The following is a 27,213-nucleotide window of genomic DNA, read 5'->3' on the forward strand; positions in this document are numbered from 1 at the left end:
CTTTTCTTTTTCAAACACTGACAAAATATTCCACTGAATATTCCACTGAATATTCTTCTATAACATTCCACTGAATATTTTGTCCAGTTTATGCCTTTTTTACACATAATACTTATGATTCCTCTTTGTCTCCCTATAGGTGGAGGTCTGCAGTTGACGATTTCTTTCCTGCTTCTCTAGTCACAAATCTCTGCTCACCTGGTGAGGCATCACTGTTCTACTCCCAGATCATTCAGGTCAGAGGATGTGGTCTTACTGACTCCCTCCAGCTTTCCCTGAATGAGTCCTAACAAACACCGTTTGCTGTGAGCTCTCCATGGTGCTGACAAAATGCTTTTTGCCCTGCCTTGATCTACTGGACATGACTGGACTAATGGACTTGCCTTGCCATGACTCTACTCTTCAGAATGCAACCTCCACCCCACCTGTAAATGCCCCAATATAAATCTAACCTCCCCTGATACCCTAAAGTGGGAGAAGACAGGACACCATCCTATCAAAATCCCTACTCCAAATCCCCCCCCCCAAATGTAATTCAGTGAATTCTTCTAATTCAGTGAAGTCTTCTCATTTAGCTCTGAAACAGATCTTTGTTAGGTTTCAAACTGCTCTTACTGGCAAGCAAAATTAATTCAGTGACAAAACTGTCTCTAGTGCTGGCTTTTATCAGGAAGTAGCCCTCTTTATGATTTACACCTTGTCTTTAAAAATCCTTTCAATATCATGTTCTGTTCGCTTTAAGGAGCTATCTGTGGATGATTCTGCTGAATTAAAATTGAATCCTCTTCCCCTTTGTGGTCTATTCATATCTGCCCTGAAAGCAGAGTAGGAAAGTTACAACCAGCAATGTCAATAGGACCCTATAAAGATTAATGGGGTACCTGCCAAGCAACAAGGACTCTGAGTGATTTCAAGGATTCCAAAGACTCAAAAAATCAATTTTGCTGAAAACGTCCTTGCTTAATTTAATACCTGATAGTATTTGACATCCCTCTGGTCTAGTGTGAACAGCAAATGAGCATGAGGATGTGGTTTTTCTCTATGTTACTGCCATACTTACAAAGTAAAATAAATACACAGAGCAGTCAGGTGCTGAATTTCCATGTTTCAAAACAAAATTAAGATTTTCTTCATGAATATTTTTAAAAATGTTCCAAACAAATGGAGATAATCTAATTATTAAAGCTTATTGAAGATGAATAGAGAACTGAGTAGCTTAGTAAATCTTGCATATATTGTACTGGTTTGTCTACTGATCTTCTATAACATTCAAGAACTAATTGAAGTGGCTGAAAATTTGGATCTAATGAATTTGGGTGCTAGCTGACATGATTCTGTCTTTGTTACACTGTTGTTGTTTTTTTACAATAAATTCTAGCTCATGCTTGAGGCTCAAATAGGATAAGACAAAATCTTTCTTCTGATGATGTCAGAGGTATTAAAATTCTGTTTTTAGTGAAGATTTCTGCATGTCCTAATTACAGGTTGGAAATAACTACTGCCACTTCTATCACCCTGAAAAGGCCATAATGATGGCATGCATGCTTGAATTGAATTTTTAAGCAGAGCTAATACAAAAAGAGACACAATTAAATAGATTTAAAGATTACTTGATCTAAGCACAGGGATTTAGTGATGCCTTTCCAAATATTTAAAAAACCTCTCTGACATGGAGCAAGAGAATCGAAACTTGGAAAAAGAAAAAGAGAAGAATGAGCATGGAATCTAAGTAGATTGGTGAATTAAACTAATGTTTTAATAAATAGATGGTTTTCTGTAGTTAGCAATCACTTAAGCGAAAGATAAAGTCTCTGAACTGCTGGGTATGAACTGAGTATAGATCAGGAAACCCTGAGTTTCCTTCCAGCCAATGTCCTGGACAAAGAATCATAATGGCATGGATTCTAACTAGGCTGTTGTAAACTGAAGGGTTCCTTCCATTCACTGATGGGTTGAAGATCCAGTTGAGGACCCTGTTGGCAGAATGAGCAAGGCAATTTTTGGCAATTCCCACTCCCACTACAGTTTTCTCCACTGTTCCAAAGAACCTCCTAGTTCTCCAAATCAGATTTTCAGGAGGCAAAAGGTTCTGTAGGAAGGGAGGGGTGATCAGTGAAAGTTGTCTCCTCCCTCCTCTTCACCCAATGTATTTTGTTGCCAGTGGAATCCCAGCTAATAAAAATGGTTGTGGAAGGGTTAGGCGTTAGGATTATATAGTGAAGACAAGTATTTTGATTACTCACTGGTCCTAACACTTCTTTCCACATAAAAAGTAAAGATTTATTGTGAACATTTTGCAACGTAACTTTTGGACAGCTGAATGGGGTAAGATTGCTGAATGGGCTAATGAAGACTGAATGCATTTGTACCAATCATCATCATCCTCAGAAGTACTGGTTTTGACTTAAGGAGGCAGGAATCCTGATTAATGGATTTTCCAAAACACATTGTTTTGCTCCACAATACTTAGTCTGTGGCAGCAGAAATTACAATATATGTTAGTCTAAATAGTCAGAACGTATTCAGTGTGGCCTTGAAGGCTTCGTCCCATTGCCTGCATATAAATAAGGTTATTTTTTCTGCTTTGTTTTATTCCTAGCATGCAGTCATTTGTCTCATGGTAGAATTTTCACAGCTCCATGTCCAAAACAGATATCCTACAATGAAACATCACACCGACACACAAAATTAATTTGTGAAATTTTCACAGAAAGGTTACATCATCAAACACTATATATTTCTGGAAGAAGAAAGAAAATGGCATATTTTCTCAAAGCCTGGTTTCTCTAAACTGGAGTGTGTGAAAATGTACTTTGGTTTAATATGGTAAAGGGAAGATATTTTGTCTTTGCTTAAAAATTAATATGTCACCTTCCAGGACAACTCTATGATTCTATGACAAAGCTCTCACGAAGCAGCTTATAAATGTAATGTAAATATTTTTTACTAAAATGCTGTTGCACTCAGGTCCTGCTTTGGGGCTTTCCCTAGGCATCTGGTTGATCACTGTGAAAAAAGAATGCTAGACTTCATGGGCTATCAGTCTGATGAACCAGCCTCTTCTTATATTCTTAAGTACATTTAAGTTATATGTATATTTGTACAACAAAATTATACAGTTTGCTCAAATGGAACCCTTTTCACAAAGCTTGTCATGCATTCACTAAATGAGGAGGAGCAGGACATTCATAGAAGCTTCTATCATGCACTCAAATCAACACATGGGTGCACCTGTCATATAACTTGCTTGTAAGAAGAAGTGCTCATTGTTGGTTCAAACTGGAATCTGACAAAGATCCACCCCCCCCCCAAAAAAAAATTAGAAGCCATTATTTTTTGTAGAAACTTTGTAGAAAGACTTTTTGTAAAGACAAACATCTTATAGGTGATCTATTGTTGTTTGGAGTTTATAGTTGCATGTTGAAGTTCCCCAGAACGAGCAGCCTAGGAGCAGTGGTGGAGCTTCATGCTCCGGCACCAGGGGGCGGAGAGCAGGAGGGGGCCAGGGCTGGCATGTGTCCTGGGGGTGGGGCATGCTGCCCGCAGGGGTGTGGTACCCATCATGGCTGCCCCCCACCCACGCTTCAAGTCTGCCCTGATGCTACACCCAGTACATAGGTGACCTACTCTGCTCACACATCCAGGTTGAATGAGGGGCTGGCACACAGAGCAGTTCCTAACTGCCTGTGCCATGTTCCTCTTACCCAGCTTGCCCATGCTGCATACCTCGTCTTGCCCAGAATCACTGCAATTGTAGTCCCCCCCCCCCCTGCTCTCCCCAGCTCCTCTCTTTCCAGGCACATCATATATCCCTTAATTTATAAAACAATAAAAAACCCAAATTTAAAATGCACAAGATAAAAAGTTAAAAAAAAACATTTTAAACAATTAGAGCAATAATAACAGCAACAGAAGCCACCCACCTGCTCCTGCCAAAGAGTCTGTTCAGCCAGCATACATCCAGAATTTCCCGGACATTTCGTTTTTCAACAGCTTTTCTGTCCGGATTTTCACTTTTTGAAATATGGCAACCCATATTTCAACTGCAGCTGGAGTCAGTCCGGGTCCTGCCCTCCCCTCCAGGCCAGGTGTCATGGGAATGTCATGCAAGCCACACCTGAAGTGCCTTCTACTAATCAACTATTAGAGATGCCTTATCCTCTTTTTCATCTGGCCCTAGTTAAAGGAGCTTTGCAACTGGGATGAGAAACCTTTGGCTCTCCAGATGTTTTTGAACTACAACTCCCATCAGTCGCAGCCAACATAGTTAATGTTCAAGGATTATTGAAGTTGTAGTCCATCAATGTCTGAAAAGCCTCCTGCTGTTCATGGATACCAGAACCCTTTTATACTCAGGGCCTGGCAAGCACAACCATTCCATGGATGTTTGAAATTTACCCTGGCCCATTCTCTTTACATAGGGTGAGGGGGCACTTGGCTTGAAAGGGAAGCCATTAGTTTGAGCTCTATGCCACTTGGTGCCCTTCAAATTATTTTTGCTAATTTTTTATTTCTGTGTCACACAGGGATGAGCAAAATATGTGCAGACAACTGAAAGAATGAGAGGCAGCAGGGAGGGAAGATGACAGCTTTAAAAGGATTAGAAAAAAAGCACTGCAAATATGGAAACATAAAGAGTCTGAAATGGGGGTGGGAGTACAGAGAGAACACACATTCCACATTAAATTTGAATCTGCTTTGCAGAAGGATTAAATGCTCATTGTGGACTAGGAGAGAATCCATTTCTAATGGTGAATTTATATCAGTCCACAGGGAACCCTATCAAGGCACAGCTGACTAATGAGTATCATTTTCAGTTGATTTCATTAGTATTTAAGTTATAGCATGAAGCATATTCCCTTGGGTGCCTGAAAGTTAGTGATTTACATATATTCACTGAGAAGATTTTGGTTCTGCTAATGTAAAAGTGATTTGTTAGCTGAGTGAAGATTTTCTTTTCATCTGCCTCACCTAAGTCCACCGATTCAGAAAAATAAATATTAACTATTCATATATGTTCTATCCCATTATAGCTGTGAATTAAAGTTAAAGTCAAAATTATGCTACCAGACATGGCATTCCCTTGTGTATGATTCACAGCTTCTGTGCAAAGGGAGGTTTGCAACACTGTATTTATTGCAGAAAGCCTCAATGCAATAGATCTTTTTAAACAGAGTGTCCTTAAAGCACTATGTTATAAAACCACCTACAGAGGGAATTGTCAGTGTATAAAATAACCAAGGGGAAAACAGGGGTTGGATGCTGCAAATTAGCATTTGTGTTACAAAGAAAGAGTTTGGTATTCAGTTAGCACAGCTTTATTTTAAATCTGGCCAAGCCGATCAAAACCAACAATACAAGTGTCACATCAAATGCAAGCATGTGTTGCCTACCCATCTTCTTCAATGCTAACCATCAAATTAAAACTGCTTTCTCTTTACATTTTCAAGCCACAGAAATGCTCTTGGAAATCATTTCTCCCAAAGGGGGAGCCATGGATATGGCTGCTTCTAACAAAGACTTTGTATGCATGGTATATGTAGTGCTTCAGCTATGCCCACTTCTCGCTTGGAAACAAAAATATGTATATCTCTCTCTTTCTTTTGACTACTTGGTGTATTACTTACACAAAGGAGGCCTCAACCTCCCAGGGAGGTGAGACTGTAGAAGAGCAAGTTAAGAGCAAAAGGATTTTGTTTTTTCCTCCTTCTGCACTCAAGCACCAGGGAAGGCTGCCAGACAGAAAACTGTTGGACTGTTTTACTGGGTACCAATGTGCTTTTGAGTGGGGCAACTGGCTGACTCTTCAGAGAGTGGTGGTCCTAAATCCTAATCTAGGGAAGCTGCCTTAACACTCAGGGAGATGTTTCTGTTGGGTGTTAGATGTTGTAGCCCTTAATCTCTAATCTCTAAAAGCTGTTAACTAAACATCCTAGTGATTGTGGCCATTTGTGCAAGACAAGAGGTAAGGTAAAGGGACCCCTGACCATTAGGTCCAGTCGTGACCGACTCTGGGGTTGCGGTGATCATCTCGCTTTATTGGCCAAGGGAGCCGGCGTACAGCTTCCAGGTCATGTGGCCAGCATGACTAAGCCGCTTCTGGCAAACCAGACCAGCACACGGAAACACCGTTTACCTTCCCACCTATTTATCTACTTGCTCTTTGACGTGCTTTCAAACTGCTAGGTTGGCAGGAGCAGGGACTGAGCAACGGGCGCTCGCCCCGTCACGGGGATTCGAACTGCTGACCTTCTGATCAGCAAGTCCTAGGCTCTGTGGTTTAACCCACAGCGCCACCCGCGTCCCATAGCAAGACAAGAAAGTTGTTGGAAATGGGCACATGGCCCTGGCAGGCAGAAGGTGCCAGGTTCAATCCCTGCCATCTCTGGGCAGGGCTGGTAGAGGGTGCCTAAAATCCTGGAAAGTGACTGTCATTCAGTGCAGCTCATGATGAGATAGATGGACCAATGGTCAAACTTCATATAAGGAAGCTTCCCCTGATGGAAAAGTATTGATGCATGTTAGGCCTACCCTGAAACAAGCATTTCTCCCCAACTTCATAGGTTTATTTCTTCTTTTCCGTACTCTTAGCTCCCTGCTGCTCAAAATGGTATGCATTCTGTTGACATCGGGCCACACACAGAGAGAAATATTTTGTACATTACTAAATGAGTAACAGTGAAGCAAATAAGATTCATTTACACTGTAATTTACCATAAGCCTTTGCCTCCCCCCCCCCTTGAAGTGAACAAAAGCTGGATTGTCATTGTATGCACCACTCAGGTTTGTCATTGTTTGTTTTACTCCTTACTTCGAACCTTACAATGTCGTTCTCCTCGATGCTGGAGAAGTACATGTTGTGGTACATTTTACAGATAATTCTCTTTTATGAAGACCTTTGTTCGTTTATTGTTAAATGAATATGCAATAAAGGCCATTCAGCTTACAGCACAGTGAGTGGTTGGTCTTTGCACATGGGAAAATTATAACAGAGCTGGGTAGAATTATTTTTTTCATCAACCCCCCCCCCCCCCACAAAAAAATGTACTGTATATAACATAGCAGGTGCAGTTTGAGAAAACTTTGTTCAGCTTTCTACAGATTTTTTTCTTTTCATATAGGCAAACCACAATAATATTAGAGCAGCTTATTAATAGCTCCATCCAAACTAGCACACACATCCACTTTATGCCAGGAATTGAGAATTTGTAGCTCTCCATTTGTTGTAGGATTCAAACACACATCAGCCCCAGGCAACATGGTCAATGGCCACAGACAATGGGAGTTAATAGCCCAACAACATGTGTCTTGTATGCCTCTTTACAGCAATTCCTGCAGCCAAGCTGGTGCCAGCTATTATGCTCTGCTTTCCTTTGTACCACATCAGGGAGGCTAAGATAGGGGTCTTGTCATCTGGGCAGTCCAGGACCTCCATACACACTGCCCAGGCTTGTGCCCCAGGGAGGACACTTCAGTGTTGCTAATGCAGCAAAAACTACATGGGAGGGAGCAATTCTCCAGCAGTTTGACTACCCCCAGAGGCACACACCTTTGTCTCTGGAGACAATCGGATGCCAGCAATTAAGATTGGCCTGCCTCAGTCCTGTTACACAGGTATATAATGATCAAGGCTGCATTCAGATGGCACTTTCCTGATATATAAATTTCCATATTTTCCAGTGTAAAATCCACTTCTGGAAACCTAGTGGTGTGTCAGGGAGAATTCGGAGGAGCAAGTGATAGAAGAGATGGAGCAGGGGCTCAGGGATGCTGTGGAGCTCTTCAACCACCCAGAGACAGAGGAAATGGAAGATAGGGCAGAGATTAGCTAGGAGGAGGAAGGGCTCAGGGATGCTGCAGAGCCCTTCAACTGCCCAAAGGCTCGGGAATGAAGGTCAGACTCTGGAAGAGAGGGGGCTTTCAAATCAGCACAGACAAGGAGGGAAATGAAACATAAGGATCAAAGACATCTCACTTGATTCCCATGCCTACTTTGTTGGTGCAGGAATCGAAGGAAGCCACTCCCCGAATCTGACCCAACGGGTCTGGACGCGTAATCCTGAACTGTACCTGTTTCTTGTACATATGTAATAAAGACTGCAAATACAGAGCTGACTGTACTGGGGTGTTAATGTGAAGGGGAGACACCACCTTTACACGGTATCTACTAGAAGTTTATAACTCATTTCCATGTTAACCATTTCCAACCCTGGAAACCTGGAACATTGTGGGTGCTGTGTGTTGTAAGTTTCCTGCAGCTTATTTAATTATTTGATGTATTTATATCCCACCTTTCTTTCAAGTTGTCATAGATTGCACCTCCACTGCTCACATAGTTTTGGGTGGGATTTTGGCATGTTACTGTGTGATCAACAGAAGAAGCATGTATGTGCAGAAAGGGTGGGAGGAGTGGTGACATGTACAAACACATTCCTCATTGGGTCACACCACAGCCACTAGTGTGAATGAATTTTAGTGCAGCATGCTGCTATATAAATCAAAAGGCTAGAGTTCCATAATGCAAAGGGTAGTGCTGTGTAAAACAAATGTTAGAAATTGACAAGAAGTGATAGCATTGTAAACAATAAAGTTAAAAGACAAAACTCTATGTATGTATGCAGTCCTGGGGATGCTTGAGGGATGCAATTTTTTGAGAATGCTAAAATGGATTGACCTGATCTGCAGCCCTGGGACTAATATGTGGCTTGAAAAGCAGTTGTCCGCTGGCTTCTGCACTTCTGAATGTTCCAGTGAAGTTCTTGGCTTTAAAAAAAGATCATATTTTTGTTTTTAAATGTGTATGTGAAAGAAATTACATTTTGAAAAGTGCAGTTTGAGAGAAAAGATATTTAAAATATGCATTTAAATGAATCATTAAATACAGTTTTCATTAAATCCGTCTTTGAAAAAATAGGTTAATTCAGAAACAGAATGTAATGAAGACATGTGATACTAATATAGACCGGAAATAGACTGATATGCCCACTCCTAAAATGACCACAGGAGATGAAGAAGAAGAAGTAATAGGCAGGTAGCTTTCATTCAGGTAATTGACATTAGGCAGGGAACACAGAATCTAGAACTCCTTAATTTTTTGGATAATGTAATCAATTCAAGACCAGTACATAGGATTTTATCATTCCAGTGGGATTCAAATTGCATCTAATGTGGGCAGAGGTTCTTTTCATGTGCTTTTCTCTTCATTTAGGTTTGTGGCATCTCTTGCTGAGAATGCAGTCCAGACAACTTCTAAGTGAGACAAACAACATACTTTTTTCATTTTTTCTTTCTTTCTTATTTTAAGTGCTAGGGGATCTGATGCTAAGACAAACAATTTGGCTGATGATATACATCACTGTCACATGCCTTTTGTTATCAACAATTTTGATAAATTCCAATTGGTGTGAATTCTTGCTTCCAAATATGAATAAATAGCCTGAATCCATTGCCTATAAGCCACTGCAAAAATAAGTTTTAAGTGTTTCCAAAAAGGAAAGGTCCTTCTAAATTATCAAAGGCCTTTTCTGTATCTATAACTATCAACAAGGTCTCCTCTAAAATTCTGAATTTATAATTTGTGGTATGTAACACTTTTCTTCTATCATCTCTTTTTCTCCTTTATAATAAACCCATGTTTGATCTTGGTATATCTCTTTATTCAAGACACTCTTTAACTTCCTTGTTATGACACTAGTAAATATATTGTAATGAGTATTTAAAAGTGATATGGGTCTATAAGAAGATGCTAATGTCGAATCTTCACCTCCTTTAAGGATCACTACTATTGTTGCCTCCTGCCATGATTGCAGCAACTATTTTTCAGTCTGGATCTCACTAACTTTCATTGAAGGGAGTTACTAAAAAGTCTGAAGTTTTTATAGTGCATTGATGTTAAGCCATCAGGACTTGGTGCATAGTTTTCCATTAAAGCCTAAATAGCTTCCAATATTCCATTGCCTGAAACAAGTTTTTCCAATAATTGCTTGCCTTCCTCAGTTTCAGAATTTTCATTTTATATAAATACTTTATTTTTTCTATTTGTGGGTTGATTTATATAATTTAGAATAGGGTTTTTTAAAGTCTTCTGCAATCTCCTCAGGAAATTTAGAAATATCACACACACACACACACACACACCTCATTATTGGGGAATTTGCTTCATCTGTTCTATTTCTTTAATTGGTATACAATTCAAATGTCCTTTGTCTATTTAAGTTAATTGACTGGCATAATTTGTGTGTTTCCAAAACTTCTAATTGTGGTGGGGTTTTTTTACAAATGTTATTTTTATTATCATTGATGTTACCTTGTTTTGTTGTATTTTATTAATTTCCAGGGTAAGTTCAGTTTTCTGTTTTTCCCATTATTAATTTTTGTGATGTTCTTATCAAGAGTTTACAGAGTTTACCCCTCTTTACACTTAAGACAAACATAGATTGATTTTCTTAGATACATTCATTTTAACATCTATTTTATACTTGTTATTTATTTTCTTGTAGTGTTTCTGAACAAGATTGTTTACAAATGGACTCAGGCAATCTTCAAATAATAATAAATTGCAATCTTCTAGCACCAGTTACCTCTCCCTTTTTTTATAACTATTGCAAGAAAGGCAGATGAGTTCTGAGTGGCTTCATCAGCAAAAATCCACACAAAATCACCACAGCAACCTCTAGATGTCTCATCCTTCAGTGGATCTCCACTGGACACACGAACCACACAGCTAGATGCAATCCCAGCAGTGGTGGTCATGTGAGGCATTTACAATGAACAGTAGTGAGCAGGGATGTCAGAGAACTCTGATGGAAATGAGAGCATAAATTGCCAATGTTGGTTTATTTATCCAATATCCAGAACAGAAATCAATCCAGTAAATATGATCAGCATTCATTGCTGCCGTTTTCAATCCACAAACAATTTATAATTGACGAACTTCCCATGCCATTAGAATTGCATTTCATCTGTGTTGAAATGAATGGTGTGGAATAACATAATAATTTATTTAATTATGTAAAATTCTGCCATAGCAGGCAGCAAGTCAAAGAACATAGTTTTTGATGCAGGCCAGAGTGCGGTGGAATGGACAGTGCTGCATGCAATGAACACAAACCAATGCCTTTCTACACCAATCGTAGCATGACTGTGATGCAAAGGTGGCTGATATGATAATCAAACCACAGTGTAAAGTATTATAATATTTAACAGATTTGGGTAAAGAAATATTTACATGCTTTTATGCTCTTTCACTGAATGCATTCCACAGCTTGAACGAAATAGCAGCTGTGCCTCCTTCACAGACCGCTAGCAAATATTAGTAAATGATACTCAGTCTGAGGCTTTCACTTTAAATCATTGGTAATAGTATTCTGCAGTCTTTTCTTCACAGTAGCAAGTGACTTTTTTTAAAAAAGGTGCTATATTTTATATTGTGAAAGGAGGATTTGAAATGAAGAGCTCTTCTCTGTCTTCTGTGCTCAGAAACAGCCTTTTAAAGTGCTGGCCGCAGACATGATGGATTATTAGCTAAGTGCAAAGAAATGCCTTACTGTAGACTGTGGTGACCTTTGCCAGTGCTCTGGATTTGGTACCAATCATCTGCAATTAAAAAGAGCGTATGAGAAGAAAAGAAAGATTCACAGTTGTACAATGACCATTCTTTACTATCAAGAGGCTGTGGGAATCATTCATGTCAGAGCCAAGAAGGCCAAAGAGCCTGCCTCTTCCCCCCACCCACAAAATATGTAATATTTCCTAAAGATTTATTTATGTTTTTTTGCAAAAACATTGAATGTGTTGACCCTAACCCTTCACCCCCAATCCATTCTGCAGGTGTTATAATGTAGGGCTCTGAGGGAGGCAGGACTGCCACTTCCCCTCATTGTTGGTTAATGATTAGTGGCTGGAATATTTCCTGCCACAAGAACAGAAGAAAAGCCCTGTTCGATTAGACCAAAGGCCTATCTCAGAATTCCCTGAGCCGATGCTCTCTGTATGTTGCGCACCACAGCTCACATCAGCCCCAAAGCATGGCGGCTATGGTGGCTATGGTTCAAAACATATGGAGGATACAGGCTGAGGAAGGTTGACTCATCTAGTCCAGCATTCTGTTCCCTTGGTGGCCAACCAGATGCCTATGAGATGCCCCCAAATAGGACAAGAGCACAAGAGCACTCAAGTTCCTATGGTAAGTTGTAGGTAAGTTGTATGTAAGCAAAGAAGCCCCAGAGATCTCTGGATCACAGATTGAAAGAAAAACAGCACTTGTCCTGCCTATAGGGATCCAAGCTTTTCACTCCAAAAGAACCACAGTTAGTGCACCAAACAAAATATACACATAGAGAAAAGATTGTAAGCAAAGCAAATGCAAAAGAAATGAGTTCAGGAAAGAGCAGCGGAATGCTAATAGGAAAGTATTTTTTGTCAGTCATCCTTATTAGCTGAAATCTCTGTGTTTTTCTCGCATTTCATCATCTATTTCTATACTAAATATTAAATTTGAGTTGAAATTTGAAATGAAAAAGAGGGGAGAGGCTTTTTCCCATTATTTTCCTATCAGAGAGTTATTTGAAATGCCAATGTATGTGCATAAGTGATGTGTGAAGGTAGCCGCTAGGGAAAATGCCATCCAAGGAAACAGGTTTCTCCCCACCCCCGCTGCATTTGAAAGTCAGAACAGTGGCTTGGCTTCAGCAATGTGTACTGGCACTCCCTCCCCGCACCCAGCACATACCAGTGCTGATTCCACTGGCACAATTCTTATTATTATTTGGAGACTGATGAACAGTACAGCATGTCCTTAAAAAAATGGGAAGAAAGGCTATCTGTTTCTGCATAGCATGGGTTGTAAAGGCCTGGTGATTAACTGAGTAGAGTTATGTATTTATTTGCCTGGTGAGATCTCTAAATGGGAGCTCTCCCTTCAAGTATAAAAATAAGTGGAGCTAGATTTTCCTATTCCTTCTCATACAAAGCAATACATCTGTCTCTGACCTCCCGAAATTCATCACAGCCCGATGCAGCTAGGACTCTAGGCTACCTACACAAGGCCTGGCAACGTGAAGGGGGACTAAGAGACGAAAGCTTGCTCAAGGCTGTCCAGTATGCTCATGGCTGATGGCTATTTCAAAACTACCATCCTACCTGTGCAGCTGGGCTCAATTTTACTAAAATAGCATCTAGCTGTCAGTAGGTAAACTGCTTGTTTAATGAGGAGCACCACATTGATCTCCCAAGTGCCATCAGATATCCAGTTGCTGCCAAGAACAAATTCATGGATTTTAGCATCTATACAGCTATTGTTCAAAGAGACAAATATCCTTGGACTTTTGTCAGCTCCGACAATACCTCATAGTATACACATTTTGTGCAGTGCTTTATCTTGCCAGACACCAATAAGCATGCCCATTATATTGTAATTATAAGCTAATCGCTCATTGGCATCTAGTGAAGACATTTTTCATTTTAATGGTAATTCCAAGGATGACTACCATGTAATTTGTAGGCAAGAAACAACCACGCAATTACTCTGTTATTAACACAATAATTACCAAATGTGTCCAGGCTTTTTTTATTTTTGCATGCGTGTATCTTATGAAATTAAGACGCCCACACCTGCACACTGCATGGCAATTTTGTAGCTAGTCAGCCCATGTTTTTCAATACAATGACAGCCACTAATATTTCGGAGACAAGGTATCGTTCGGTACTCGGTACCAGAGAGCACAGAATCTAGCCGTATGTCTCAAACAATATCATGTTTTTAAAAGGGATTAGCAGCTGCAAAACCAGCATAAACTGAATGTAAATAGCGTGATGAAAGAAGCCAAACATGATTGTTCAGTTTGATTGATTTGATATACTTTATTGATGGGACTGTATCTCTGAAATTGCAAGATTAATTTCTTTGCAAAAACTTCTTTTACACTTATGGTCCCACACCATGTATATAAAAGTACAGAGCCAGTGCTTTTTGAGACTCAATTATTCTTCAAAAATTGGAGTATCTGCTCATGTGATGGCCAAGGAGCCAAACAGGTCATAGAACACCTTTATGGAACTTTGCTCTACATGAATTGCACCATAGAGGAGTGAAATAGCGACAACATTTGGAGGGAGGGGGGAGCTGCCATGTGATTCATCATATAGTCAAGTGAACTTTTGCTTTACTGCTCACCACCTACATCATTCAGAGAAAGAAGGGGGGAAGATACCAAGGCCTTGGATCTTCAAAATAAAAGCCTTGGGTGAAGTCATCTGTTCCAAGAATGAATTACTGCAGAGATGGGTGAGCTTTTTGAGACAGTTTCAAAGTCTCTAGCTGTCTTGCACTACAGATTTGTATCATATTGTGGCTGAGGCAAAGAATAATTGCTGTGCAACTATGACTCTCAGTTTCAGGTGTGGTATATACGTGTGTGTGTGTGTATCACACAAAATAAAAGAAATCAGATGCTGTTATTTTCAGGGTCTACAAGCCGGAGTTCTACAAATTAAAATTGCACAGGCTGCATCATCTGTCCAACACTGAGGATGCTAAAGGAATTGGATATTTGCAGATTCCAATATAAGTGGACCTGGTCTGCATCTTCTGGACTATCACGCAGATTTGTTCATAGCCGTCTGCCAGCTTTTGCAGTAACAGAATGTTCCAACACAGTTCTTGGCTGGAAAAAAACATATCACATATGTTTAGAAATGTTAATTTTGAGATTAAAAAAATACATTTAAGATATGTGTTTGAATACTATTGAAATTCAGTGGGCAATATCCAACAAAGTTGTTGCATTGGCTCGAGAATGGCTGCACAATGTAACTTTCCTTTCCTCTCATCTCCCTGTGCATATGTGTCCCTTAAAAAGGGTTTCTGCCAGCCCTCTGAAATCTGGGGCAGGCAGGGCAAATCAGCTACTGTAATGTTTAAAAGATTGCAGCCATGTGAGAGGAGCAATTTACTCAGGTCCTTACTATAAAATCAGTGGATGCTAAATTTTATGTTTGGAAACACCAGGGCCTCCAAGACATAAGGTGGGAATACACAGCCAGCAGAGGGCTCTAACCCAGTAAAAAAAAGAGTTATGAAGCAAAATGTGCAGGCATCCTTCTAGCCAATTTCATTGTGAGAAATGAGCCCACTTCCACTATTCTGTGTGTTTAGCTAATGAGTGAAGTCACAGCTACTGCTGAGGAGTGTACTAGAGAAAGCCGGAGTCATGTGTGGCCCCATTTTCTGCACCACACATTTAAAGCAGTATCATGCCACTTTAAACACTACCCCCCCAAAGAATTCTGGGAAGTGTAGCTTGCTAAGGATACTGAGAAGTGTTAAGAAACCCATATTCCCCTCAGAGAGCTACAATTTGTAGAGTGGTTTAGCAATCCAACCCCTCTTCCCAGGGAACTAGTTTAAATGGTGCCTTAGTAGCACCATAGTAGAGGAGAAAGTTACTTGGCACCATGAGAGATATTTAAAATATATGTCGGAGAGTCTTTAGAGCCAAGTCCCTTGCTGCTTCCCCATTTAAATTATATTCTAAGCCCAGACCCTTTCTATAGATATCTAGTGAGTCATAGACAGAGAGAACAGGCACAGCTTCACAAAATCCAGCCTCAAAATGCTATCTCAAATAGGAAGCACCAGTATCTCTGAATAAGTCCTTTTGGAAATGCAGCATAGTACTTCTGCATCTAAAAGCTGTCACCTACTTCCCTAATAGACTGCAAAACTCACATTTATTTGGAAGGGAAAGTATTAGGGATTCCCATAAAACTAATTTCCCTCTCAATCGGGTTTAAAAACTCATATTCAGTTCAAGGATGATTGGCTATTAGATTGTAGCTGAAGTTTCAAGGGAGAAATAGAATTTTAACTGTGCAGCTGGGTGGGTATTTGGAACTTTCACCTCTCCGTTTTTAATGCTCCCTTATTAGAAAGATGGGAAACGCTTTTCCATTGCTCTAATCTGGTAAACAGGAAGTGGCGGGAATAAATGGAAGAGAGAAGCCTGACTAGAAAGCTGACATAGGAGGTGAGGGAAGTGTCACATTGTGCAAAGCAAATGACAAAAATGAACACACCAACAACATTGCTGCTACAGCAGCAATCACAAACAAAATTTGGACCTTTCAAAGATTATTCACTAGAGAGGCAGAGTCCTCTGAATTCTCCCAAGGCCACCCCAAACCATTTTGCTGTTGTAATTTACAGTTACCGACCCACACTTGCATGCATGAAAGGGTTAACCTGAGCTCAAGTTACAGCAGCATCTTTCCCCACTTTCTTTTTCATGCTTCCTGGAACAAGAAAAGGAAGGCATGTACGTTAGCCAAAACTGGATGGGAAAATACATAATTACATACATAATTTTATTTGTATGCTGCCTTTCCATAGTTAAAACCATGCTCAAGGCAGCTTACAACATAAAAATACATAATTACAAGCACAGCAAATGTAGTCATAAACAATAAACAAAGCATCAAAAAGCATGCAACCAAATTAAACAATTTCCACATAAATCATAATTGTTGTTGTTGTTTAGTCGTTTAGTCGTGTCCGACTCTTCGTGACCCCATGGACCAGAGCACGCACAGGCACTCCTGTCTTCCACTGCCTCCCGCAGTTTGGTCAAACTCATGCTGGTAGCTTCGAGAACACTGTCCAACCATCTCATCCTCTGTCATCCCCTTCTCCTTGTGCCCTCCATCTTTCCCAACATCAGGGTCTTTTTCAGGGAGTCTTCTCTTCTCATGAGGTGGCCAAAGTATTGGAAAATCATAATAAGATACAAAAAAAATACAAAAAGATAAAATAAAGATACAAAAATGTAATATCAAATAACAGTAGCGACCCCTGCCCCAACAAAAACCCCTAAACAATACCCCAACCTAAGAGTTTGTTCAGCAGCCTCACCTTTTGATGCTGGAGTCAGTCAGGGCCCCACCCTCTCAGGCCAGGTGGTAAAAGGGCTGCAGGGCAGAGAACAGATGTTTCCAGACTCTCAGCCACGATAGTTATTAGGAGAAATTCATACTAAAATGCTGATGAATTTTGCAAAGCTACAGAAATAGGAACTGAATTTAAGATTGGGGAAATGAGCAACTGGACCAAAATTGGCAGATCCTTCCAGCCAAAGCGCTCTTTTTTCTTTTTTCTTTTTAACATTTTTTTTTATTAACAATCTCTTGGATTACAAAAGTATGTGCAATGTCTCTTTTTTTCAAGTTACATTTTCTACAGATCAGTTTCATTTGTTGAGACATTAGTGTTACCTTAGGAAGAAAAGGGGGAAAGAGGTGGAGGGGGGCATGGTGAGTGGGGGTGGGGTCGGGTGTCAATGCTTCTATTCTACTTAATGTATGTGTGGGGTTTTGTGTCAGCATCACTTGTGCGGATTCTCTTTACTATTAGCTTGTGTTCCTTTGATGGTGAGAGAGGTTGGGGTTGGCCTAGGGTGTGGTTGTTTGTTTGTGATTGGCTGTGGTGAACTTTGTTTTCATGTGTGAGTGGGGTGTGGGTGTGTTTTTTAATCAGGTTAGCCATATTGATTTGTATGCTTTTGGTGGATTCTTGTCGTTGTCTTGTTGGGCTGTGTGTGTAATAAAGGGGAGAATGTGTCTTGTTCTATTTGTCCCTGTATTAGTTTCAGACACATTGAGAGATGCCAACCAGGCAGGAAATGAGTCAGGCTAGGTCAGAAATGAGGAGGAATTTCAGCTACGCTGGAACCAACTCAGGAAGATGGGAATGGGCAGTGGCAGGAGCCTCAAGGGGAATAGCCAGGGCAGGGAGATGCTTTTGGCCCCCACAGAATCTGCCATTTGAGCAGTCACCTCACTCTGCCCAGTAATATGGCTGGCACTGAGAAATTACTCCTCTCCTCAAACTCTGAAGAGATCCTTGCATAAGCTTTCCAGAAACTAAAATGCACCCCAAAAATTGGCTTTGGGGGTCAAGAGAAGCCCCAGAACAGCACACAGGGGAAGGAGGGGGGAATTGTTCCATCTAGCAAGTGGCAATGCTCATACAGACATAACATTGACTATGAATTCCACCCATTTTTCCTACACAATGCACCCAACCATTTTTCCACATTCCCACAATTTCAGACAATTCTCTCCACCCAGCCAATTTCAACCATTTTGAATTTATGGAAATGGGTGGGAGGTTGTGTCCACTGGCAAGATTGATACCAACACCTCCTGCAGAAGATTGGATCCTCTTAACTGGGACAGAATACTATTGATTAAATAGAAATGAGATGGGGGAGTAAAGAGTATCAGGCCCCTCCTATTTCAGATCTGGGTCATTTAATAGTATCCTTTTGCAAGGGGGAAAAAAATATTCCAGACGAACTGCTCCTTTCACATCACCTATAATTCAGAGTGGCATGGATAACAACAGGTCTGCTTGGTGGTTTTGCAGCTAGCAGATTGCCTACCCATATGTCCAGAATGAGATATTTCAGGGTGATTAATTGTTAGCTGGCAAATGTCAATACCCCCTGAAGCATATGTTGCAGACATACAGTCATTCCAAAGGTACCCATTAATTTCAGCTTAGTCGTGCTTAGAAAATTGCACAAATACTGGTGTTCATATTTTATAACATATCCAGAGGGTTTCACTGGAGCAGTAACTTAAATGCTAGCTGCTGGCAGCTTTTATTAAACATGTGAATTAGGGAAAGAGAGGAGACGGGTTGAATGCTCCACTGGAGGCTCTTGTTCACCAACAATCCAATGTACAAATCAGTTAAGGTGGAGTAGTTTGCTGAATTAGTCCCCAGTGGCCAACACTTAATTTCTAAATGGAGAAGCCTGCAAGTCATCGCCTGGTTCATGCTGCCCAATTTCTCTATGCAGTCACGGCCAGAGGCACACAGCCTCCTGGAAAAAGATTAGTATAAACGAGGCTGTCCATGTGGGGAGGCAGCAGCCATTTGCATGAACGGGGCTACACATTTGTCAGACATTGCAATCCCAGAGATGCACAGTAAGGATGAATAGGTGTCCTTTCTTTTGTTGCTTTGTTCTGTGAATTTACTCTCCTCTGTGTTTTACCCTTCCTGAGTTCTGGCTGAACTAACAATTTTTATTTTTATTTTTTAAAAAACCAAGTTCTGGCATTGGAGCATGCAATGGATTGCCACAGCTTTCCCATTCTTTTGGTCCATGGGCATGTTTCCTCCCCCTCCCCACTCTGTATACTACCAATTCACATGTGCACTTTTATGAAACACTGCAAAAAAGCAATCTCCATGCGATTGTGTGTGTGGTTGCATCAAATTCCTGTTGTGTAATGTTTTACAGTGGTGGAATATGGTGTAGAAAGTGGGGAATTATGTGAGGAAGAGATACTGTAAAAGCAAGTAACATAGAAACATAGGAAGTTGCCTTCCTATCATTTGGTCCATCTAGCTCAATATTGTCTTCACTAACTAACAAAGGCTCTCCAGGGTTTCAGGCAGAGATCATCACTGTACTTTTTTTGGTGCCTGCTAAAAACATTTTTGTTTAAGTAACCCTACCAGGATATACTGGTGTGCTTTAATCAGGTTTTTAGCTTATTGTTGTTTTTACTTCTTTTTGTTTTTAACTGATTTTACTAATAATTTCATTGCTTTATTCTTTTTTGTAAACTGCTTTGAGGTTATTGAAATAAAATAGAGAAAGTGGAGAAATAGAAGTGTTTTTTTTCTTAAAATCTTGAAATACTACAACTCAAGAAATCCTGTGAAATTGGCTGACAGGAGATTCAGGAAAGAGAGAGAAATGTACTTTTCCATACAACCAGTGCTTTTTTTCTGGGGGGACGCAGGGGTATGCATACCCCTAGACATTTTGTGAATCTAAGTTTGGCCTCATTGAGGGGCAGTATTTCAATATAAGTAGGAGAATGAGAGTACTCCTAAACATTTTTAAAGAAAAAAATCACTGCATATAACACAAAATTAACTCTGCATCCTTATGCCCACTTCCCAGGAAAGCAATCCCACTGAACTCTGTAGGACTTATGTGTTCAGACCCAGAGACCTCCCCCCTAAATAAATTCACACGTGACTCAATTTTTAGTTTTGGTTTTTGGCAGAATTTAGGCCACAACTTTATTGATTACAGAAAGTGAGTGGTTGCATAGGCTCTGGTTCGACTAGCTCCCTGCACTCTTGACCCAGGGCACCAGCATAGGTCAGCCAAGGGTGAACACCTGGGAAGGTGAAAAGCCAGGAACAGGCTATGTTCACCACCCAGATGCCCCCCTGGACTCAGGTACGAGCACAACCCCCTCTCAGGGGTTGACCAAACCAGTTGAGTCCCTGGATTCCTTTAACGGAATACCTTTCACATAGGGATGGGAAGACCATTCCCCCATCCCTATCACCTGAACCAGTGCCTATCTGCAACCTTACAAGTTGTGATGATTTGCTACGTGGCAGGCAAAACCCAAATGGCAACAGCCAATCAGCCAAGTGAGGAAATTCCTACCATGCCCCTGTCCCAACGGCAGACGACACACAACGGCATAGCAAGGTCAAGCGCACAAAGACCTAAAATTAGGTAGAGGTGGGCAGGTGTTCCAATGCACAAGCTGAAAGAGGAAACTCTGGGTCATGTGCATGGGTATAAATAGGTCCCTTGATCCGTTTGGACTGCACCCCATTGTTCAGATTGAACCCAACATCGAGGGACCTACCAATCGAGTGTTGTGGCAAACCAATCCGACCTACCCACAACACAGGAGATCAGTCTCCAGGTCTCACTGCAACACGTGCCCTCTTTTAGGGAGGACATAATTTCTGAGTAAACTTGCATAGGATTGTGCTGCATGTTAATGAAGCCACAAACTGGGGTTGATGGCTACTAGATTAGATGCCTTTAAAAGGGGAATAGAGTCACAGAGGATGCATCTATTAATATTTGCACACCATAATGGCTGGATGGAAACTCCAGATCAAACGCAGTTCACCACAGAAGGCCAGTTGGCAAAGTCAACAATAGGAGAGATGCCGCTTTCATGGCCTGTTTGTGGTGGTTGTTCTTTTGACTGGGGCTCACTCTTAGAAATAGGATGCTGGACTAGACTGACCTTTCCTTGTTGTGGTCCAGCTTCTGTTCTTAGTTGAGGGCAGCCTTGATGAAAGGCTGGCTGCAAAGAAGGAATTAAAGCTAGCTATTTACTGTCCAGGTAGCAATCTTTCAGAGTGTGATTTTATTTCTTTAACTGCAAAAGTTTTGCTTCTTAACAGTGACCTTTTGCATTTTACCTAGAGTGTATCATTCGCTCTTTATGGAAGGCTGATATCTCTGATATTTTTAAGGCTATTATTATTATTTTCGAAAATGCCAAGGCCTTTAGCTTTAAAAGGCACCTGCTGTGCATCTCCAGTAATAATGTTTCACATACCTTCTACTTGAATGCTGGAAATTCATGTTATGAGCTACAGGAAAATGGGAAACTACCGAATTTCTGAGAGTGGCCGTCGCTTGTCCTGTGATCATACCTGAGCTAGACGTCTGGAAGAACCCATTTACATTTGTCTCTCCCCTTGAGCAAAGAGTTTGATCACTGTTGCTGCTTGAGCATGCTCTTATTGCTGATATGGCAGCCAGCCTTTACAGCATAAGTAAATAAAAGAACCTTGTGATGAAACAGACATTGTGATGCCTCTACTAAGCAACATGTGTAGAACAGACTGCCTCAGACTCTCCTTCATTGGAGGTTTTTAAACAGAGGTTAGATGGTCATCTCTCAAGGATTCTTTAGCTGTGACTCCTGCATTGCAGGGGGATAGATTAGATGACCCTTGGGCTCCCTTCTAACATTCCAATTCTATGATTCTATACATCTAGAAATGAGCTCTGATGACTCAACTCACTACTCAAATCCCTTTAAGTAGGATTTCGCAGCTTGTGATCCACTAAGCCAGATGCTGTGGCCTTCTACGTTTTGGGCAAACTCTCCTCTCCATTTTGCTTTACCCATCAGGTAGCTAAACTCATGAGGACATTGAGTTGCCTGATAGTTTTTTACCACGCAGTTGTGGCTAGATGTGTTCAGCTTGGCAGATCACAAGCTGTATAGGCCTGTCATATAGAAAGATATATTGATGGCTCCTTAATCACCGGGGTTAGAAACATTTTCTTTTTCTTTTTCTTTTCTTTTCTACAGCATTGATGGCTGCTAGGCCAACTGATAATAACATGACTGAGCTGCACAGAGTCCAGAATCTTATTTTAGAAACCATCCAACCATTTCAACCCACTTCCTTTAAACGGTCAGCGTGTCAGCAGAAACTGCACCCAAACCAGGAGAGTTGGTCCAGATACCAAAATTGCTTATCCTTTCCTAGAAGGGCTGTGGTATTTCCTAAATGAATTTTCCCCCATTTCCTCCTTTGAACTTGTATTTACCAAATAATATTCAAGCCCGTGTTTGAATATTTTCTTAACAATTTGCAAAAATTTGCAAAAAAAAAAAAACATCTCAGAGGATTTGAGGACTCAGGGGTGGAGAATGATAAGTCCTGTTTAGTCTGACTGGCTTGGAAGGCTGCTTGATTTGGTGCTCTTTGGTCCTGGGCCACTCACTGAACAGAAGGGTTTCTGGCACCACTTAGGTCACACACACACATAGCTTCCCTTCATGGGAATGTGGTATTTGCCTTCCATCATGCCAACCTGGGTGATGGATTTGGTCTGGGGTGGCTTGGCCTATAGCAGCAGGCAAGAGATATTCTACCTGCCTGTGCAGGTTATACATGCCCACACTTGATATGTGAAACTGGTGCAAGTGCTTCCTTGTTATATTTTAATAAAATATAGTCTTTTACCAGTTCTATCTTGTCTCCATTCTGGGCAATGGGCCTAGTAAATACATGGTTTTTGTTGAGGGAAAATGTCATTGTACTAAGCAGCAAACAGGAGATGTGACCAAACTGTTCTCACAGGATCTTCTTACTAGGACACATTCTAAGGAATGTCAGCAGCTTTGACTGCAAGCTTTGTGTTGCACAGGGGTGGGCAGAACCGCCTGCTTCCCATCTTGCATGTGTTCATATGTCAATGCTGTCCCATTGCTGCATGAATCTGCAATTGGTTTAAAGAACAGTATGAACATTTACATTTAAATATGTATGTCATCTCAAAATACATATTGAAATACATTTTTTTTTATCTCAATGTATCTCATTTTGGTACTTTTTTGTTTTGAGAACTGTGTTGCAAAATTTGGAGAAGTGCAAAACCTCAAGTATATTTGCATTCTAATTTGTATTTCAGTCCAGGAGGTGCAAATTGGATCAGTTCACTTAAAACTGCAGACCGAACAAAACTGCCCTCCATCCTTAGTTGTACCATGACTGAGAAAACACATTTTATTGCACCTTTGAAAACAGTTTTTCAGCATACCACAGATATTCAGTGCCCTGATACTACGATTTCAAAATTTTCAAGAACATTAACATATATTTTAGTCCTAGTATCAAAGAATAGCTATGGCATTGTACTTTGAATTGCTATAAAGATGCTTTTTGATGGATGTCCGTCAGTATTATTCGATGCAAATCCAGACACATCTAATAAACCAAATATAGGTACTATGTCTATTAAAAAGTTACAGATGGAGAAAAAAGTCAAGTATGGCTTTAGTTCTTCATGTAATGCAGATTTCCTTTCTGTGTGCTAAAAGGCTTATCCCAAACTGGCTGTGCAATTGTCATCTGCAATTACCTTAGCGAGCAGTCTAAAATAGATAGTGACATTGCTAGTAGGAGTACAATGCACCACAAAAAACTTAAGTCTCTCCCCGTTGTTCTAATTCATTTCTACCCAGTTATTGTTTGTGCGTTACAATAAAATGTAAATCACTTAATGCAATTAAAGCTATATCCCACATCAGCGTTCATGATGAAAAACGAAAGCGAACAGTCTATGAGTTAGTATAATCCATGTGTTGTTTTGAGGATTCATGGACATCTAGGATTATCATGAATACCCCTGAGGTCTCCGAGTGTTAATTTCCACATTTATCTCTGGTTTAGCTCACAAATATGCCATGTTGGGAGGAGGCAGAGAGTTATTTGCATCTTAATGTACCAATCATATTTATTTCAGAGTATGGAAGTCAGGAAATATATTGCACTTGTGCAGCATGGCTGACTTCATATATTCATCCCCTGATAATATCCAGGTTAGATTCTGTAGTCTATACAGAAATTTCAGCTGCTTCTGAATACAGCTGCTAGGCTTTGGGCTGGTACAAATGGGGTGGGGAAATGAGTATCTCATAAATCAGGGTTGCTGTGACTATAACATGATTGGAGCATTATCAGTGCATGCTAGGTCACATCACACTAACACTGTGGGCATTATCAGGACATGGCCAGAACATGAGCAAAAGCTGTTCCTTCACATCACACTAACTTAATGTTTCTGCACATGGTCTTCACTCTGCGATGTGCACCTATATTGGAATTGTTTAGCCTCCAATGTGTCTCTTTGGGAACTCTTCCTGAGAAAGCGATATCTTATCACACAACTTATAACTGAAGATCATTTGGAATATCCTGCTTTCAGAACCATAGAGGACAACACTGCCAGTCAGCAAAGGCAACACAGAGCAAGTTGGAGAATAATGCTGAACTTGTTTCCTGTTTGCAAGCTTCCCATAGGCCAGTGTTTTTCAACCACTGTTCCGCGGCACACTTGTGTGCCGCGAGATGTTGCCTGGTGTGCCATGGGAAAAAATGAAAAATTTGAAAGTTTTTTTTAAAAAAATGTCAAATTTTCGCCCACTAGGCGGGCGCAGGATTGTGTCCACCCTATTTTCCATCCGTCCTGGGTGGGGATCAGATTGGATGGGATCGGTTGAGAGCGGACAGGCGGTCCGCTCTCATCCGATTCCCCATAGAGAGCAGCAGGGCTGTGACATCTCCCTCTCCGCACACAGTGTGGAGGCGGAGCTGTCATCCGCCGGCTCAGTGGGGATCAGCGGATCGATCCCTGCTGAGCAGAGAAGGGCCCGCAACGTTTTTGCTTGCCATCAAAGAAAAAAATATTAAACATTTTCTAATGGTGGTGTGCCTCGTGATTTTTTTCATGAAACAAGTGTGCCTTTGCCCAAAAAAGGTTGAAAAAGACTGCCATAGGCATCTTGTTGGCCACTGTCAGAAGTCCACTTACCTTATTTGGTAGGCAGCGCTGAAGCCGGGCCCTGGGCCCTGCATGACCCGGCTGAGGGTCAGAGACTGGTGCCCTCCCTGCCATCGCTTCCCTGTGGCATCAGCGCTGGGCGGGGCCCTGCTCAAGGGGCGGGCCTTGCTGACCAATCAGTGCCAACGGAATTTAAACCATGGGTTCAATTGGTGGTCAGGCATTGGGTAAGCTTTTATTTGGATGGAGGGGAGGTTGTAGCCTCCACCTGCGCCTCCTCATTAAGGGTATCCTATTAAAGGGATCTGGGGGTTTGGATTCTGTCTCATGCCCAGACATGGGCCAGGGCCATACCCTACCTCAAGGGGCACCCCTCAGGGTGCCCCTATTTGTAATTCATAGGGCTCCCCCTATTGGTGGTTTACTCTTAGTTGGACTCACTGCAGATGTGCGGGAGTCAAGATGCCTAAGCCAAACTGTTCACATCTGTAACCAATAAAGTTGTGGCCTATTTGAACCCATAAACCAAAATCCGCTTGTTCGTGTGCTTTATTTGTCCGCTAGAGGACCACAGGTCATGGAGCCTTGGCACACAACATGGTTTAGATAGGCCTTTGGTCTACATTTCAATTTATTTTTATGTAGGTAAGCAGCGTGTGTGTGTGTGTGTGTGTGTGTGTGTGTGTGTCAGGACCTGTGTTATTCCTCTGATTGCAAATTGTTTTACATGATATTAGGCTTGGTTTCAATATTGTTGTAGCTTGCCATGGAACCTTATGGTGATCAGCAGGTAAGAAATCAAACAAGAAATCAAAGCAGCTCATTGGGCTGCTGCAGCTGTCTGCTTTAAACTAAAGTTTAAGAAAGGGGGAAGTTAGCTCAAGCTGGTATAAGCGCCTGCATCTTTAAAAAAAAACAACAACAGCAAGCTGACACTGATGTGCCACCACTATTGGGCACTTGAGCCGCTCAAGGCCTTTCTTTTGCAGTGTGGAGCAGAAGTAGGGAAAAAACCTGACAAAAGCAAGAAGAAAAACTGCATTAATGTTTACACCTCCTGCATTCCCATGAATTGCTCGGTTCGAAAGAATAACTCTTAAGGTGCTTGAAAATTATTATCATTACCATCATTATTTAGATTATGCTGTCAAGGTACATGGTGCTTTAGAGGATATAAAACTACAAAAAGGCAGGTCTTTGCCCTTTAATTCAGCTGCATTTAGGTTTGATTTCAATGAGGGAAGAGGATGGGGGAAATAAAACCTAAGGCTTCATAGAAAAGTCATAGGGGTTGAAGACAGATGAAGACAGGTTTTTCTTGATGCATTAAACCTGGACTAAAATAAATAGTGTACTTTGTGAACTGTTGCTTTATTTCATGACTCTAGAAGTGTAAAGAATGAAAAAAAAACCTGAACGTTGCCCATTCCATTCCCTTTTCATTAATTAATTTCAAAATGTGCAACAAATGGAGGCTATTGTGGTTTCCCCACTTATATCTGTTCATTATTGGGACGCGGGTGGCGATGTGGTCTAAACCACTGAGCCTCTTGGGCTTGCTGATCGGAATGTCAGCGATTTGAATCCCCGCAATGGGGTGAGCATCCATCGCTCTGTCCCAGCTCCTGCCAACCTAGCAGTTTGAAAGCACACCAGTGCAAGTAGATAAACAGGGAAGGTGAGCAGCATTTCCATGCGCTCTGGCGCTCATCACGGTCCTCCATGCGCCACTAACGGTTTAGTCATGCTGGCCACATGACCTGGAAAACTGTCTGTGGACAAACGGCGGCTCTCTTGGCCTGAAAGCGAGATGAGCGCCCCAACCCCATAGTCGCCTTTGACTGGACCTAACCGTCCAGGGGTCCTTTACTTTACTTTTTTACTTTACTTTTACTATCTGTTCATTACTCTTTTAGGAGTGGGAGGACTTGCCTTTCTGCAGTGGCCATGATGGTGGCTGTCCTGCAGTGAGCACTGACCTCAGAGGCAAAGCAAGGCAAGACTGTACTATGCAGGGCTAATGCTGAAAGCTATAGGAGGAGAGACCTCTGGCACACAGTCAACCTCAGAT

General features: G+C 41.2%; 1 protein-coding gene across 9 annotated transcripts in view; it reads left to right on the forward strand.

Annotated features, from left to right (window-relative positions):
• The window catches only part of LOC309373948 (uncharacterized protein), a 95,222-nt gene that overhangs the window by 60,069 nt on the left and 7,940 nt on the right, over positions 1 to 27,213 (forward strand). For 6 of the 9 annotated variants that reach the window (XR_014170292.1, XR_014170293.1, XR_014170294.1 and 3 more), the window contains one exon: positions 140 to 2,855. The exons of 1 other annotated variant lie outside the window; for it this stretch is intronic. Coding sequence is in view for 1 of the 8 variants with exons in the window: in XM_081918579.1 (XP_081774705.1) it covers positions 140 to 290 (151 nt within the window). In the remaining 7 variants the exon portion in view is untranslated. Of the gene's footprint in view, positions 1 to 139; positions 2,856 to 22,161; positions 22,449 to 27,213 lie in introns of those variants that run through there. 2 more of the 9 variants (XR_014170290.1, XR_014170291.1) reach the window with 1 other exon arrangement.

This window comes from Podarcis melisellensis (genome assembly GCF_964234715.1).
Source record: "Podarcis melisellensis genome assembly, chromosome: 7".
Lineage (NCBI taxonomy): Eukaryota > Metazoa > Chordata > Lepidosauria > Squamata > Lacertidae > Podarcis > Podarcis melisellensis.